The following is an 18,689-nucleotide window of genomic DNA, read 5'->3' as shown; positions in this document are numbered from 1 at the left end:
GCAAGCCCCCTTCTGGGAATGGTGAGAGTGGGGAGAAATTCAACTTCCCCAAGTTGAATTCTGGATATTCTCACAAGAGTGTGGACAACCAAAGCTATAGGCTGAGCCCCCAGTCTTGGAGTTTGTTCATATGAAACTTAACCCGACAAAAGATAGGTCAAGTCTACTTAAAATTTAGGCCTAAGAGTCACCCCCAAGAGAGCCTCTTTTGTTGCTCAGATGTGGCCTCTCTCTCCAGCCAACGTGACGAGCAGTCTCACCACCCTCTCCCTCTCTGTGTGGGACATGACTCCCAGGGGTGTGGACCTTCCTGGCAACGTGGGACAGAGATCCTGGAATGAGCTGAGACTCAGCATCAAGGGACTGAGAAAAACCCTAGAATGAGCTGAGAATTAACATCAAGGGATTGAGAGAACCTTCTCGACCAAATGGGGAAGAGTGAAATGAGACAAAGTGTCAATGGCTGAGAGATTCCAAACAGAGTCGAGAGGTTATCCTGGAGGTATTCTTATGCATTAAGTAGATATCACCTTGTTGTTCAAGATGTGGCAGAGGCTGGAGGGAACTGCCTGAAGGTGTGGAGCTGTGTTCCAGTAGCCATGTTTCTTGATGATGATTGAACAATGATATAGCTTTCACAATGAGACTCTGTGAAACACAAACCTTGTGTCTGATGCTCCTTTTAGCTACTATATCAACAGAAGAGTAGAACATATGGAATGAAAATAAATAATAGGGGGAACAAATGTTAAAATAAATTTAGTTTGAAATGCCAGTGGTAAATGAAAATGAGGGGTAAGGGGTATGGTATGTATAATCTTTTTTTTTCTCTGTTATTGTTTTATTTCTTTTTCGGTTGTCTTTTTATTTCTTTTTCTAAATCGATGCAAATGTTCTAAGAAATGATGAATATGCAACTATGTGATGATATTAAGAATTACTGATTGTATATGTAGAATGGAATGATATCTTAATGTTTTGTTTGTTAATTTTTTTAATTGATAAAAAAGTTAAAAAACAAATTAAACAGCTAACACTTTAGCAAGACTCAGACAATTGAAAACCCCTCATGATTCTGATTAAGGAAGAATGAGAATAAAAATAAGGAGAGATACTGAAGAAATAGGAACAAAAATAGACTATTCCAAAAATCAAATTTGAAAAGACTAAAGAAGATATTTATTTCTTAGCAGAATATGATTTCCCTAAAATGATTTCAGATAGTTCTCCTTTTTAGAGAAAGTTGTCAAAACCAGTTATCACAGCAGAGATTAGACAAGTGATTTAAAGGGTACCATTAAAAAGGATGCAAGGGCCAGGTAGGTTCTTAGGTGACCTTTACATAACCTTTAACGCACAAGCTATTCAACACCATGAGAAAGATGAAAAGCACCCACATTCATTGTATGAAGTTGGCATCATCTTAATAGCAAAGCTTGAGTGAAATAGTACAAAAAAAGAAGGTATAAAAAAAAAAAAAGAAGGTATATAGACCAAAGTTGCTTGTCAACAGATGTTAAAATTATAAATAAATATTTGCATATACATATCCAACGATGTATAAAAAGATAAATACTCTGAACCAAATTAGTCACCAAATGGTTACTAATCCGTGCTAGTAACTCAAGGATTTTTCAATATTAGGAAATCTATTACACAATTAGATTAACAAATAAAAAAACCCAGGAAGCATAATCCCATCAATTGATAACAAAAGGTTTTGAATAAAATTGAGCACCATTCCTAATTAAAAAAAAAATCATTAAGTAAGCCAAGAACAACACTCAAATATGATCATCACATTTAAGACGATCAATAAAAAAAACTGAACGGTATTGTAAATAGTGGGATTCTAGATCCATTTTGATTAAAATCAGGAACATAAGAAAGGCTTACCTATTATCACAATCGCTATTCAAGATTGATTTAGATGTTCTAACAATTTCAGTAAGAGAATAAAGTGAAATAATAATTGACATACATCTGGGAAAGGTTTAAATAAGCATTTTGCTAAATATATAGTTGTTTAAAGCAAGTTGATGTTTGGTTGAATACAAGATAAATATCTAAGCAACACAGGCAGTGTGGCTTAATAGTTAAGACTATACATTCTGGCTCTAGATGAGCTACATTTGAATTCCCACTTTGCCATTCACTAGATGAGCGACAGTTTACCAAATGCCGGCCAAGTAACTTGCTGGGGAATATTACTGAAATTCTCTGTGTTTTAGTTCTCCTGTATGAATTAGGCTGGTTTTCAATCCATAGACTGTTGAGGATGAAATGAGTTAATATATGTAGTCTGCTTAGTGCCTCATGCATGTTATTTTATTAAGCAATTGCAGTAATTATTAAGCAATAACTGACTAGATCTGGAAGCCAAAGAAATTATTCCATTACAATATCAACAAATACTATAAAATACCTTGTAATAAATGCTTTATAAATCTGGTATGGGACCTAATAGGACGGGACCTATAAAATATTATTGAAAGCCATAAAACGAGATCTGAATAGATGGAAAGACAGTCAATGTTTTGGATGGGAAGACTGATACTAAAAGAATCTCAGTTGTCCAAAAATAAATGCATAGAAGTCAAAGCTTTCACGAGTAAAATCCCTGTGGTTTAGGGTTATTTTTAATTGGAGAAATTGATCTTAAAATCTGTGTGGAAAATAAATGTCTGAAAATCGCCAACAAGTTATTTTAAAAAGCAAATAGTAAGGATAAGGGCCTTTATATATATGTATTTAATACTATGAAGTACTATAACCACCTCTCCATGATATTGGCACATGTAGAGACAAGTAGCTCAGTGCAATAGACTAAAATTTCAGAAATAGATCCTAGTATATAGGGAAATGTAACATAAAACAAAGATGGTTTTTCTGTTCGGTAGAATTTGATAAATGGTGCTGGCACAACTGGCTATCCATCTGGAAGAATATAAAATTGGACCCATATTTCTCAGAATTTTCAAAAATAAATTAAGATGGATTAAAGACAAATGTAAAAAACTAAGTAGTAAGAATTCTGGAAGTTAATTTGGGAGACTGACTAAATCGGATAGGAATGACTTGAGCCCCTAGTAACAGAAAGCTCTGAAAAGAATGCTTAAACACCTGAGAAAATTATTTTCTTACAACACCAGAAGTCCAGAGGTAAACCACCCAGGGCACAAAATGCTGTCCAGGACCCAGGTTCCTTGTATCTGTTTTGCTCTGCCGTCCTTAGCATGTAGCTTTTGTCCCACTGGTCCCCAGATTGTTATTGTGCTTTCATATTCTTGGCTGAAATAAGAATGAAAACAAAGGTGTAAAGGCCTTCTGTACGTTGAATTATATCTTCTTACTTCCCTTGGACTTTGTCCTACATCTCATTTTTCAGAGCTGGTATACATGTCCACCTTAGCAGCACCAGAAGAGAGAACATTTGTTATTTTTTCCTTTCTGGCATTTAAACAGAGGAAGGCAAGGAAAAAGTGGTGTGAATCCACATAGCCTGCTCCAGGAACAATATTATACCCCAACAGTAGGGGATCTTATTCGTTTGGAAGCAGAATACCCAATGGAAAAGACAGACCTTTTGAAATTAAAACTTGTATTAGAATGCCATCAGTAAAGTCCTTATATTGGGAGAAATATTTATTAATACATGTGACGGGTAAAATGTTCATAGCTATAATATGCTAGGAGAGTTTGCAAATTGAAAATAGAAAGACAAACAGCCCCGTGGTAAAATGGCATCAATAGGCAATTCACAAAGAGCAAATTCAAATGGTGAATAAACATATGCAGAGGCAATCAGCTTTCCTCTGAGTCTGGAGAAGACAGTAGCTAATCCCAGCTCCTACAGCCCCACCACACAGCCCCTTTCTGGGATTCTTCATTGATCATTCATGTACCTAAGGGGCCACCAGTGATTTGCTTAACCCTAAACCGCAGGGATTTTACCCTTGAAAGCTTTGATTTCTATCCATTTATTTTATAGGTCCTTTCCTATTAGGTCCCATACCAAATTTGTCCCAGCTTGGCAAGCAGAGAATTAATGGAAGATGCTACTTTAGGGAGCAGGATTTCCTGTTGGAATTCTGAGCACATTTTTTTCAATGAGGCAGTCTCATCCATGGAAGACTTGCTCTGGAGTGCTATCAGTCCAGGTATTCAGATGCAGATAACTTTGTAAACCTGTGTGTTCCATTCTGGCATCCTTTGTTGTTTTCATGGGAAAATGTGTATTGATCCTTATCAACTTCTACATACAGCTCATTCCTAAAGTGGGGACTTTTTGTACAGTTAAGGAGTTTTGCTTAGGTAGATGCAAAAAAAATAAAGTGTTTTATAAATCACTTTACTTTAAAAACTACTCCAAGAGTCTTGTAAAAGTATGTAAAATAAACATACCAAATATCTCTCCATAGAATTGCAAAAACAAAACAAAAATAAAAACAGCAAAATATTAGCAGAGGTTATATTTGGTGAGTAGAGCTATGGGGGAAAGCCTTCCAATTTTAAATCACCAAAAGTCAAAGGCAAAAAATATTCCCTTCTTTGGAACTGCAGCAAGTTGTTTCTCTACTTTTGGGAGTGAGAGGAAAAAGGCACCTTTCCATACAGTCAAGTTCCTGAAAGTTAGTTTCCAATTCAGGATGGAGGAATGGAGCCAGGGCAGAACAGGTCATAGTCCTTCTGATTTAGTTTGAGGGTGAAATATCAGCCAAAAGTTCCTGGTGCTAAAGGCAATTCTAACCTTGTGATTTGTAACTCTTACTTCTGTTACGCATTCTTGTACACTCCAAGTCTTTTTCTCTTCCTTTTTCTCCTCCTTGGACTCTTAGTGCTATCCTTCTCAGCTTTATTTCATGTTCCATTTCTCTCTGTGTTACTTTCTTTCTGCTTCTGCAAAGATTTTTATGGCCCATTTTATAGATGAGTTAAAATGCTCACCCAGTCACCAGCTGGTGAGTATCAGAGCCAAGAATATAACCAGAGCTAAGACTGATCCTTTTCCTTGTCATCTCTTACAACTTTCTCAATTCTACAAAGAACCCACAGTTAAGAACCAGAAAATATAGAGAAAAAACTAAATATGTTCTTGGATATTTTCATAGTCTTTAGGTAGGCAAAGATTTTTAGAGAAGTCACCAAAGAGCACTAACTATAAAAGAAAAATTGATAAGCTAGACTTCGTGAAAATTGAAAACATCTGTTTATCACAAGAAAATTTTAACACAATAAAAAGGCACACTGAAGTCTGGGGAGAAAATATATATTCAGGCCACATACTTTTATCTAGAATATATAAAGAACTCCTACAAGTCAGTTACAAAAAGATAACCCAAAATTTAAAAATGGATGAAACTTTGTAATGGAAACAAGACAAACAAGATACACAAATGTCTAAAAATCATGTGAAAAAAATGTTCATCACGGTAATGAAAATGAAAACCACAGTAGGATACTACTACTCACCCACTAGAATGACTGAAATTAAAAAGATCAACACCATCAAATGTCGGTGAGGCTGTAGAATAACTGGAACTCTTATCCGTTGCTGATTGGAGTACGAAATGGAAAATGGGAAAAATGCTTTGAAAACTTGTTGACAAAGTATTATAAAAAGTTAAATGTAGCATCTCCCTATGACCAAACAGTTCACCTCCTAAGTGTTTGCCCAAAAGAAATCAAAATTATATGCATAGCTGCTTTATTCTTGGTAGGTCAAAACTGGAATCATCAGGTGAACGGACATAACAAATTGTAGTATATTCATACAATAGAATCCTACTCAGCAAAACAGATGCGTGAACTACTTTTACATGCTACAATGTGGATGAACCTCAACAACTTTGTTAAGCAAAAAAAAAAAGCCAGACATAAAAGAGTACATACTGTGTGAGTCCAAGTATATGAAGTTCAGGAACAAGTAAACCTAATCTACAGTAAAGGAATGCCGAGGGGTGCAAGCATAGTTCAGAATTCTCACCTACCACGCGGGAGACCCAGGTTCGATTCTAAGCCCATGCACTTCTAAAATAATAATAATAATTCTAATAATAGAAGAATGCAGAAAAGCCATTGCCTGTGCAGGGGGGTGATAGACTAGAAGGGACAAAAAAGAAAACTTGTGGAAGTGATGGAGATTGCTATTTCTTGTTTGGGTCACAGCTAGATGGGTGTATACATTTGTTAATGCCCATGAAAGATCTGTGTATTTCTCTGCATGTAAAATTTACCTAAACAATTAAAAACAACAAGAACAGCAGAAATAACTAGGCATGTTCAAACAACTGTGATTTATTGAATGTGGAAAGTTTTTGGTTTGTGGTTTTTCTTCCATCCAGCTCCTGCCAGGGTGAGATTTCATTTAGTGCCATGAGCAGAATCCCTTTGTCTTTACTGAACCATAACTACAATCTTCTCTTAAAAAACAATCTCTGCTGTCGTTGCACTATAAAGTTTTTCTGCTTAAAGACGTTTTCCCCATTAAGATAATAGCATATACAGTGTATTCAGGATTATGCTGAGGAAGAGAGTGAAGAGTTGGTGGCACATGATGATACCATGCCTTTCAAATATTTTCTTCAATTTCAGAGTAGGAGAAGGCCCGTTTTAAGCTTTTAGATATAGCTACTTTTTGAGCAGTTTTATTACCAAAATATTGCTAAAATGATAAATAATTTTTAAATGTTTCTATATACCCTATGTTCTAAAAGGTCAATAGAATTGAATTCATGTATCTTAACTATAGAACATCAAGATTATAGAGAGTTTTGGAATGTCACTAATATCAGAGGTAAAAATAGTATTAATAACCCCTTTCTATAGAAAACTATCCATTTTATCCTACTTTGGAGTGAAATGGAATAAATGAATTTTTCTTACACTTCTTATTTTTATTTTATTTATATATATTTTAGCATCATGAAAATATATTAAACACTGAGACATGCTGGAAATCGTGAAAGAGCAAGATTCTGGAGCCAAGAGGAAAATGCTTTTGATTTTAAACACTGAGATTTAGTTTAGTCTTGGATGCCATTATAGTGAGTAATGAGAACTGACCCTAGACTTCAAAAGAAATAGAACTTTATGGTCTTACCATTCAGCACTTAATGCTGCTATGAATTCCAGTTAGACCCCCGATTTTTCATTTCCCCAGTGTTACCCCTCACCTCTGTCATCATCAAAAAATGAGAGGAATTTGAAACCCTTTCTCGTGTTTTCTGAAATATTTTGTGGTGCTGAGGAAAATGTGTGCGTGTGTGTACGTGTGAATAGGGTTTTATAAAGACAGACAGAAACTGGAAACTTTAATCAGATCCACTAGGCTAATTACTGCAACTCCAAAATTTATTACTTTTAAATATTAACTACTTAAAATGATTCATTTAGGGATCAAAATGATGAATCCTTCTCCGTCACGATAAATGTCAGCAGCAGGATTAAAGGATTTAGATGGTCATGTTTACTCAACCTTAAATTTCTGTACTTAAAGACACAAGTTTAATAGCTCCAGTTTATCATTGCTTCATGTGAATGTTTTCTTCGCAGCGCCCTCTTTCAGCTCCCCTGCTTAGCTGATTGTTAACTAATTTGGGCTGTGCAGTAGGCAAGTGTGTTTTTCTGGCTCGGCAGCCAACCTGCTTTGTAGATTACCTACCAGAAGGTGTGAGTAGATAGATGTAGCTTAGAGCCCTCCTCCTGGCCGGGTGGGAATAATCTTTTCCCCCTGCCTGGGTGTTATTGGTCTACTGTCTTGAGCCCTATTGCTAAACCCCTTTCCGGTCCCCCCCCCCCCCCCCATGTTGCCAATTTTGGATCCACATCGGGAATCACAGTGGCACTGCCTGAATCACAACTATTCATCACCTGCTGCTCCATGCCAAAACACATGCGTGTTTAAACCAGTGCCTACTGCAGTTCAACCGTCAGCGCCAGCAGATACATTGTTGGCATATTGTCCTCCTCCGGTCTTGAATTGTTCTAAGGAAATAATTACTAAGTAAAAGTACGAAGCAAATTCATTTGCTTTTGAGAAAAACCCATTTGAGTTTATTTTCCTTATTGCAGATGGTTGCTAAAATCAGTGCTGCACTTTTTTGTAGTTGGGAATCAAAGTCCTTCTTGACACATGTTTAAGAAGATGCTCTTTCTTTACAAGTCAGCCAGCTTACAACCGAATTTTTTTTTTCGTGCCACCAAACCTTCCATTCAATCTCTGCATGTTCTCCCTCGCCTGGAGGCGTCACAAAACTTATCTGAAAGAAAAGGCATGTTCTCTGGGGCCAATCTTTCCAGTCCTGATTTCTCTGCTTGCAGATAAATATAGTGTTTTCCTTCTTCACCCATCTCATCTTGTTCACCTTACTGCCCTAAAGCCACAGCCTCGTATTTCCACTGACAAGGCACCCCGCACAGCTGTATTCAAGGTGATTGCTGAGGTGGCAGCCTGCAATAGCTTCCCTTAGACCTGGGTTTTGAGTAATAAATTAGATTATAAGTATGCTGTAAGATGGCCATTTTTTCTGTCCTCTGCACATTTGAAGTAATCACTATGTGTGTGCTTAGCGATGTTAATAACTTACTGATAGCTAAGCTCAGCAAGGAGTTGAAGAGATTTGTTTTGTAAATACAGAGTGCAGTATAGGGGGAGGGTTAAGGGTTTTAGTGGGGCTAAGTGAAATTTTTTAAAATGTATTTTTGGATAGGGTCTTCACTGAAGTTGCTAATGCATGTTCAAGGATGGGTATTCCCTTCGAACAGTGACACAATTAACTTAAAAAGGTTAGAGTTTGAAGTATTCCATAAAATATACATTAGGACTCAGAGGAAAAAAGTACATATCTTTCTATTATTGCATGGTCTTCTTACCATTTTGCAAAACAAGCAGAAAAAGAAACTCTACATACAGGTGCCAATAATGTACACACTTTTTGGGTTATGCTTGTCCCATGGAGGGATGACACTCTGTGTCTGAGAATAGATGAGAATAGATAATTCCATCCAAGCTCACAATGAACAAGGAAAATAAAGACAGTTATAGATTTTTTTTCTGTGTATTACGTTTATATTGTTCCATTAGTTTTTATATCACACTCAGTTTAGGGGGTTCTTATAATAGAAGAAATCGATGGTTATTTCCTTTAAAGTAATCCCTATATGAGGAAGGAAACGGAAATGCTGGAAATAGGATAAAAACAATGCTTTCATATTTCTTACATAACTTTATTTTTTATGATAAATGAGGAAGGACTTTAAAACCCAGCTTCCCCAAGAGAAGGTATTAAACTGAATTTTGAATTATTGCATAGGAACTGTTGAATAGCAAATAATTGAAAAAGTGCATTTGTTGTTTTACGAAAGATGATAGGATTTGATTTTTAATTGTTTTTTAAAATTATTGAAATATGAAGAATAATTCAGATCTATAAAAAAGAAAGTTACTAATCCCCTTCATTTACAGCTCTTTCTAAATGACCCATTGTTAATACTTGTCTATAATTCTCAACTTTCATTCATGCTGAAAATCATAAGCACCTATATGATTTGTTGGATTTCTTCCTTTTTAGTTCTAAAAATGGGATCATACTATACATGCTTCTCTGCAGCTTGGTTTTTTTCCACTTAAAACATAATAACGGACCTCCCTTCAGGTCAAATATAGATCCAAACTTACTTTTCATGCTAGCCACATTATGTTCCATAGCATGGAGAAATAAATTATTCAGTCATTCCCTTTCTGGTAAATTCTAGGTTTGTGTAATTTATGCAGCAATGCCACAGTAAACCTATTTTATATGTATGTGCTTAAGATCAAGTGATTTTGTTTCTGTAGTATATGGTCCTAAAGGTGTAATTTTTGAACTACAGAGTATTTTTTAATGAATTGAAAAACATTTTTTAATGAATAAATTTCGTTATGCTTCTTTATTCCTTGGGTTAGAAATAGGGCAACTGGGCATTTTTCTCTCATACTATCTATAACATAATCAAACCAGGGAGGGAGTTTTCAAAATTACAATGCAGAGAAATGATCATCAATAGTCAAGACATCCACTATCTCTTGCATGAGGTTAAAAGAAAAAGACTCTACATGCGTGGCCAGGTGCATAGTTAGAGGAGGTGACTAGAGCACCCAGAGTGCAGGGATGGGGTCCAATACGTGGGCTGTGATGGAATAAAGAAGCATAATAAGAGGCAAAGAAAAATGCTAGAATAAAGTAAAAGTAAATTTATATAACAGACCCATATAATCAGCTACTTTTGAGGAGAACAGTTTTCTTAGTTCGTCCCCCATATTTCAATACCAGTGGTCTGTGTTGCTGTCCCTGTTGCAAAACTCCAGGCCCACCTGCAAAGAGAACCAACAGATAATAGCAAGTGTTGGCAAGGATGTGGTAATATTGGAATCCTCATATACTATTCATGGGAATGTAAAATGATGCCACATCTTTGAAAGACATTCTCTCAGTTCCTCAAAAGGTAAAACATAGAGTTATCATATGACCCAGCAATTCCTCTCCTAGGCGTCTGTCCAAAAGAAATGAAAACGTATGTCTACACAAAAACTTGTACTTGAATGTTTGTAGCAACATTATTCATGATAGCCAAAAAATACAAACAACACATATGTCTATCAACCAATGAATGGAGAAATAAAATGTGGTCTATCCATACAATGGAATGTTATTCATCCATAAAAAGGAATGAAGTACTGTCACACGCAACAACACAGATGAGCCTTGAAAACATTATTCTGAGTGGAAGAATTCAGACACACAAAAAACGTATATGATCTCGTTTATATTAATCAGAAATGTCCAGAATAGGTAAACCTGTAGAGGCAAAAAGTAGATTATTGGTTGCCTTGGGATGGGGTTGGGGAAGGGGGGCAGGTGAGGGATGGAGTCTGGAGAACATGGGGATGCCAGCTAGAGGGTGCAGGATTTCTGCTGGGGTGATGAAAATGTTTAAAAATTGATGTGGTGATGATCGCCCAACTCAGTGAATGTGCTAAAAATCATTAAATGCACTTTAAATGAGTGAATTATATGATATGGGAATTAAACAAAGGAACAACAACAGCAGCAGAAACAAAGGGGGTGGGGAGACTTGCACCAAAGCAGAAATCTAGACATTAGAGGGAGAGAACATCACAGCCCACGTATTGGACCCCATCCCTGCACTCTGGGTGCTCTAGTCACCTCCTCTAACTATGCACCTGGCCACACATGTAGAGTCTTTTTCTTTTAACCTCATGCAAGAGATAGTGGATGTCTTGACTATTGATGATCATTTCTCTGCATTGTAATTTTGAAAACTCCCTCCCTGGTTTGATTATGTTATAGATAGTATGAGAGAAAAATGCCCAGTCGCCCTATTTCTAACCCAATTTTTTCCAATCTGCTTCTTATATTAAAGGGTACGTGTGCTATAATGGTACTTCATTAATGTATTTGTTCTTATATAATCCTCTCTAGTTTGTCACATACCTTCACTCATTTTTTTAAATGTGAGCTTTTTTTTTCTAATAACACAAAATGCCTAGGTTGTGTTCTTCAGTTTTTCCTTTGTGACTTTTCAGATTTATGAGTGTCAAAATCACAATGCCAAGCTGACCTCTCCTTTTAATCACAATGAATTCCATCCCCAGGTGTGCTTTATTCTTGCTACAACTTACCGTTTAAGTACTTTTTTCCAATTGTAGTGGGAACTTGGTTGATAACCATGTAGATCAAGTTTACCAAAATTGAATGTCCAGGAGATAAATACCCAGCCCATCAGCCTTAGCTAAATGGAATTGATGTAAAGAATGCAAAGGGCAGATGAAGAAATTAAGATAATAGTGGTGGAACCACAGTGAAGAACTCCTGGCTTTTACAGTTGGCGGAAACTGTGAAAAATAAGAAGAAAATATATCTGCATCTCTTTCATGTTGATGCCACAGCTGAGCTTAAGCAGGATTGTCAAGTGATTAGGCTGGTTCCAAAGGAGCAGTTTAGTTGTCTTTGCCTGCCTTTCTCTGTCCACATTTCTATATTGCCTTAAACGCTTCCTTTCATAAACCCCACTTCACTCCAGCTCTCCTCTCTGGTACCTCAGTCAGCCGTCTCTCCTCCCTATTAGAAACCTTTCTTCCTTGAATTTGTCAAAACTATATCTGTTTTCCATAAGTATAGATCATCTTGTTAAACATCGCTAAAAATTGTGGGAAATAATTTAATTGACTAACTCATCTTGTTTAACAAATAGGTCTCCCCAAGGGTGTGTGCATAAAAACAAGGAATTCCTAAAAGCTCACATGCCTAACCAAAGTGGGGAATTGCCAGTGGTAGAATTTGCAGGACTGAGGCAGGTCTGGGGGAGAGAGATTTGTGAATGAAGGCAATTCCTGCAATAAAAGTCAGCTTGGTGGTGATATGTCTATTCTAAAACAATTTGAGAATGATTCCCTCCCCTTCCTCAATGTATACATTACTATATGATTCTTGATTATATTTGATAAGGTGTTTATTTTTTAAGCCATTCTCTCACTTGACCCTTCTTTATGACAGTTACATTTACATAAACCACCTCTTGGAAAAGTCATGACAGCCCTGAGAGATGAAAAAAACCCAAGAGTGATGAAGTGATTTGATCAGAGCTAATAAGTGGCTTTAATCAAGGTCTTGTGAGACCAAAGGTAGCATTCTTAGCTAGTGGATACAAAAGCAAACTTTTTATTTCAAGGAGGAAATCTAACACGGATTCTTCCTATTATGTGCGCTTTCTAGCTTGGGTTTCATAAGAGTTTTGAATCCTTGTGAGACATTGACTTTAGAAGGTCAATGTTTATGGAGTTTGGGAAGCATGTATCAATTTGCAGGGATCCTGTGCTAGATATTTAGTTGCAATCTGAACTGTATTTACATACCTGGATAACAAATAATAAATGTGGCAACTTTCTGCTTTCCTTCACCTCATAGGTTTTTACATCATGATGTTAATAGTGTGAAAAGCCAATAATATGAAAAATATTTCAAGTTACATCTCAGAGGTTAGAAAAGGATTTCTTACTGTCTTTAAACTTCTCTCTTTTTATTCTCAAATGGAGGAAAGATGCCTAGGGATGAAAGAAGGTCTTATTATTTAATTTTCACGTTCTAAACATTATTTTGTATTATTCTTATTTTGGAAAATCAGCATATTTGGTGGTAATATTGAACTGCTTAGACCCTGTTTTTGCCCTCCCCCTATTTTAACCTTGATGTTTAAATAACACGAGTCAGTTTTTCCAAAGCTATTCCTTTAACCGTCCATGATGACATTGACTCTGTTTGAATTTGCTCTTATAGTATTCCGTACAGTAATCCATTTAAAATTATTTACAGCACTTTGTCTCACCTCAACGTACTTGCCAGCTTCCTCGCTGTTCAGCGGGTCCTTTTTACCTTTGTTCCCCTCTTTTATTTTCTTTTTGTTACCTCCTTTTTTTTTTTCTTTTGACGTACTTTTTGGTTCAGATACTTAGTCATATCTCTCTGATATGCACAGTTTGATCTGTCACTAATTATAGCAACTGATTTTCATTATTTATGAGTGTCATTGTCAGAATCCATTTGGAAGTCTGACTGAGATAAAGCTGATTCCAACTTCTGATATGATCACAGCAATAAAGCAATTAAGCACATTAGTTGAAATGTTTTGAGGGCTGGAGGATGCTAATGTCTTCACAACCAAATATTTACAATAATGTGCATATATATTTACTTAATATCCTAGAAGATTCAGAATATTTCTTTATTACAAACAGTTTATAGCATACTCTTTTAAAAATATATTGCATATTATTTCTCATTGCAGTCAATTAATGCTAAAATGTTCATAGTTAAAGGAAATAAATTATTTTTATATAAAATTTTTATATAAAAATTTATGGTTTGAAATAGGAAAATGAAAACTATGAGTGATACCTACACTAAGTACTCTTAGACAGTTTGATGATAATGTGGTAGCATTTAAATCAGTCTTTGTATCCTTATTCTTTACATGTATTTGAATTCTAGCTGAGGCCTACACCTCAGACTCTACCATGTTGACAAGAGATAGAAGAGCCATAGAAATGCATCCTACAAGCAAACATTTTTCTCTTTGCATCCATAGTATCATAAAACATATGTGAAATTTCAAGAATAAATACAGGATTGGAAAAGTCATTAATAATAGCAGTTATTTTTAAGTGTCACATGCTTAAAACACTTTTCCTTTAAATTATTGCAGTGTCATGAGTTTTATTATGCTCAATTTATTAGTAAGGGCCTGCAGGGTTCATGGCCATTTATTTTTCAGGGAACTTGGTTTTGTCATTAATTTTTAAATATACAATACCCCCACTTTATTTTTAGAGTACACCTTATTTGCAAAAATCGATTAACTTTGATCAGTGCAGATGTTTCCAGGTGTTTATTAAAGAAAAAAAAAAACAAAAAACTAGAAAGCCCAAGAGATCCAAAATGTGCTGCAGTTTTTCAAAATGTTTTACTCCAGAATCTGCGTGTACACACACACGTACATATGGTACATGTTTAATTTTTTAATTTTTTATTTTTTATTAAAAAAATTAACAAACAAAACATTTAGAAATCATTCCATTCTACATATATAATCAGTAATTCTTAATATCATCACATAATTGCATATTCATCATTTCTTAGTACATTTACATCGATTTAGTGGTACATGTTTATTTTGATTGAGAAGTTAAGGTGGAAATCTATAATAAAGACTGACCAAGCCCCTGTTCCTACTTAATGAGTAACTTATTATCCTTGAAGGAAATCTCTTCTATTTCAAAGTGACATCTGGATGGGAAAGTACTATTGTTTAAGACTGGAATCAGTTCACAGGAAATAATTCTCACTATTGCTTCACAAGTCAGCTAAACTAATTCTATCATTGATAGCTAAACATTTCTTTGGATTGAATGTAAGGTTACTCTTACTTTCTGTGGTCTTTGCTCCTTTACTTGTCCATCTCTGGAGGTGCTTATGGGCTTAAACAGTTGACAAAGGAGCTCTAAGCTGGGATATGTGTGAAGGCAAGGGTGGACTCTCCACCCATAATTGTACCCAAACAAAGTAAATATAAATACCTGGTGCCGATAGCCAAAAGCCTAAATGCTAGAATGTTTATTTTTAAGGGAATTTTCTTTATATATATATAAAAAAAAAAACAAAACAAAAACCTAAACATGTACTCACTAGTTGTTATCTTTTTTTCCCCCTAATTAGGACAGAATTTTACCCTAAGGCAGTTAGGAGTTTGTGAACCAGCAACTCGAAGAGGACTGGCATTTTGTGCGGAAATGGGGCTCCCCCACAGAGGTTACTCAATCAGTGCAGGGTCAGATGCTGATACTGAAAATGAAGCAGTGATGTCCCCAGAGCATGCCATGAGACTGTGGGGCAGGGGGGTCAAATCAGGCCGCAGCTCCTGCCTGTCAAGTCGGTCCAACTCGGCCCTCACCCTGACAGATACGGAGCACGAAAACAAGTCGGACAGTGAGAACGGTAAGTCTCAGTCTTTGATTTATAATGTTGGCATTCAGTGCTTCTGTCTGCTTGGGTGGACTATGGGGCATGTTTTCCCTCCTTCCTTCTGCCCTTTCTTCTTTCCTTGCTTTTGTTTTAAGGCGTTAAAACTTAAGAAATGTCCTTGAATAATGCGCTTTTTTTTCCCAGGGGAAAAAAATCAGTATTTGAAATCAGATTGTTAAATTATACAGGTGGTCTAGGATAAGTTAGCTCTAGTTTTGGAAAACAGTTGAATTGTGTATATAACAATAAAAAAAGATTAGCTTTGACTTATCTAGGACCGTGGCTTCTGTAATCCTCTATGGAGTAGCAAAGCAAGTGGTGATAAACTTTACCCCAGAGCCAGCTTACAACGGAAGATGTCTTTGTAGATTCCTCTTGGAGATTTCTCAAAGAAGCTGCAGAATCTGAGAATGCATGAGTGAGCACACATAATAGTTTATTAACAAGGCTCAAGCGATTAAAACACGTTTGATCACACTTTAAACTTACTGGTTGATGAGAGCACCTGAAATCTTAGTAAAGGTTGGAGTGTGGTCTTTGATGGGTTTTGGGAACTGGGTTACTATGCTGTTAAATCTATATACCCACATAAAAATGGATTTTTGGAAATCTGAGTAGTAGCTTTACAGAGTATAAGAAAAAACTGTCTTTATAAATTATTGGCACTTTTTTTTTCTGTTCCCAGTGGAGGGGAATGAAAAGCAGAATATTTTATATGCAATAATCTTAAAAGAAAACTTAATTTTTAGGCAGTGTTGCTTCTAGGCAGAATTGCAACATCAGTGTAACACACAGTCAATAACAAAACATTTCTCCTTTGGCATTTATTATTAACAGTGCAATTGCTAGTTCAGTCTAATTATTAATGCTATGCACGTATGACACCAAAAAGTAAAGAGAAGATTAAAATGGAAGAATTGTATGATGTTTGAAAGGAAACATGTTGTTTCACTAATGGTATTTCACTTTTCTTATTTATTCAGCAACTCTGTAGGCTTTGCTTTATAATGAGAAAGCAGATTTACTATTAGTTTTCTATTTTAGTTAAGTTACAATATGAAGAAGTATCTGATGTTTCCCAATGTTTATTAATTGTTTCCTTTCTATTCATGAAAAGGTCTTATTTAAACCAACTAAAATAATTTATCTTATTTAGAATACATTAGTGCATTACACCTAAGTAAAAATCAATTAATACTATGCACTTAATATCTTCATTTTGGAGGTGTCAGTTCTTCACTCAGAACTGCAAATAAGGGCCATTCTTACCAATAAAATAAGCCTTGAAATCAGACTACCAACATTTCCCTCAGTTAATCCATTCACCTCAGTAAATCCTGTGTTTATATCAGTTTTCATAAGGGATTCGGAAGTCACTAACCTCAAATATGTAAATGGTATAAACATTGCTTCCTGTCCATTCACACATGATACTCATTGAGCGATTGCAGGTACAACGGTGATATTCAAATGTTGCATTTGGCATTTGAGTTTCCTAAAATACGTGATGAAATTTATAATGATTATAGAAAGGAAAAGGGGAGAAAGCAGCGGGATAATGCATTCAGTTTTGATTATCTGCATATCTGCAGGTTGTTTCACTTCGGGTCGTCTTGCTCTTTTTTACCCAAACGCTTTGTGGTGTTTTTCTCTCTCTAATAACAAGTTTATTTGTATTGGTAGAATATACATAAATTTTATTGGTTTCCTAATTATATATCTTCTAAAACCATTTCAGTGAATGCCCAAAACAAATGCCATTTATTTTTTCTTTTCAGAAAATACAAGATTATTAAAAAATAAAACATTATAACTTTTACTTAACGGCATATAATATCCAAATGGTTGAGTGGAGAACTCGTGTGAGTTTCCCATACCTCTGCCTTTCTCCATTTGCTTGGATTACTGTTAGCTAGAGGAGCAGCTCGTTTCCGCAGGGATCTCAGAGACCTTGTTCTCAGAGTGATGTCAAGAAAAGAAAAATTTGAACTCTTTCAGTCTTCCAAGTGGTTGTTATGAAGCCGAATAAAGACAGACAGGGAAATAGTATCAAGGGCCTTGTCTCAAAATCCAGAACATTTGGTAGCATTTGCTGAGAGTAAACAGGTCAGCAAGTTAAGAGTATAAAGTGTCAAAAGCAATGTTTGTTGAACTGGGCCAAATGATGACTTAAATTTGTGTTCACTCTCTTTCCAAGGTTTGGTTGTGTTTGTTTTTTTAAACAACACTTTGATGGTCAAAGAATCCCAATAAGGTCAATAAGAGAACAGAAGAGGAATAAATAAAATGGATATGATCTCTTAATGAATACAGACTATTTCATATTTTTTATATGTTAGTCCATCGGAGTATTTCAGATTAATTTATTTGTTCTAAAATTTCAGTGATTAGTGAGAAGGAACAAGATTCCATTTAAAGTAATTTATTACATTAAGATCTAGGGAAACCATTTTCTGAGGTATTTAGCAGTTCTTATAGTTTTGAAATGTGGAACTAAACATGATTTTTTTTCCTGATATGAAAAATCATGGTTTTTTTTCTCTTTAAGCTGGGTTACAGTAAAAATTAAAAGTGGCAGTCATACACAGTTTCTTATAACATCTTTATAAACCGTGTGTTTAAAGCTATTACATATTTTTAATATTATTACTATTTCTAGTCAAGTATTTCAAATATAAACCTACCAAAATTGTTAATTCTTACCTCTCAGGTATTTTTAAATGCTCTAGGTTTGAAAGACAATCGATTTTGCAGTTATATTTTCCTTTTGTTCCCCGATTATTTCATAGTCTAATTGCGTTCATGAGATGTGTCCTTTTAAGTTCTAATATATCACTAGGGGTCGAAACGAGAAGGACATGAGTAAAATAACTAGCCAAATGAAAACAATTTAGGAAAACATTGATTTGCTTTCAATCAGTATAACATGGGAGTTTTCATCGACTGTTTTTTGTCATTCTAAATAACTGTGAATAAGACTGTTTTCCCCAGAAAAGAAAATATATTCAACATTTGTAAAATTATGCAAGCAGAGGGCAGGATGTTCTAGTTAAACTTCAAAGAAGAGTATGGTTACTAAAAGGGATTAGACTTCATTTATTTATTGATAAA

At 35.4% G+C, this 18,689-nt stretch overlaps 1 protein-coding gene across 8 annotated transcripts in view; it reads left to right on the top strand.

Annotated features, from left to right (window-relative positions):
• Positions 1–18,689, top strand: part of TENM3 (teneurin transmembrane protein 3) — a 1,405,686-nt gene that overhangs the window by 876,584 nt on the left and 510,413 nt on the right. For all 8 annotated transcript variants that reach the window (XM_077144566.1, XM_077144565.1, XM_077144570.1 and 5 more), the window contains one exon: positions 15,273–15,551. In XM_077144566.1, coding sequence (XP_077000681.1) covers positions 15,273–15,551 — 279 coding nt within the window. The remainder of the gene's footprint in view (positions 1–15,272; positions 15,552–18,689) is intronic.

This window comes from Tamandua tetradactyla, chromosome 26, assembly GCF_023851605.1.
Source record: "Tamandua tetradactyla isolate mTamTet1 chromosome 26, mTamTet1.pri, whole genome shotgun sequence".
Lineage (NCBI taxonomy): Eukaryota > Metazoa > Chordata > Mammalia > Pilosa > Myrmecophagidae > Tamandua > Tamandua tetradactyla.
Note: the sequence above shows the minus strand (reverse complement) of the source record. Positions and strands in the feature narration are given on the sequence as shown.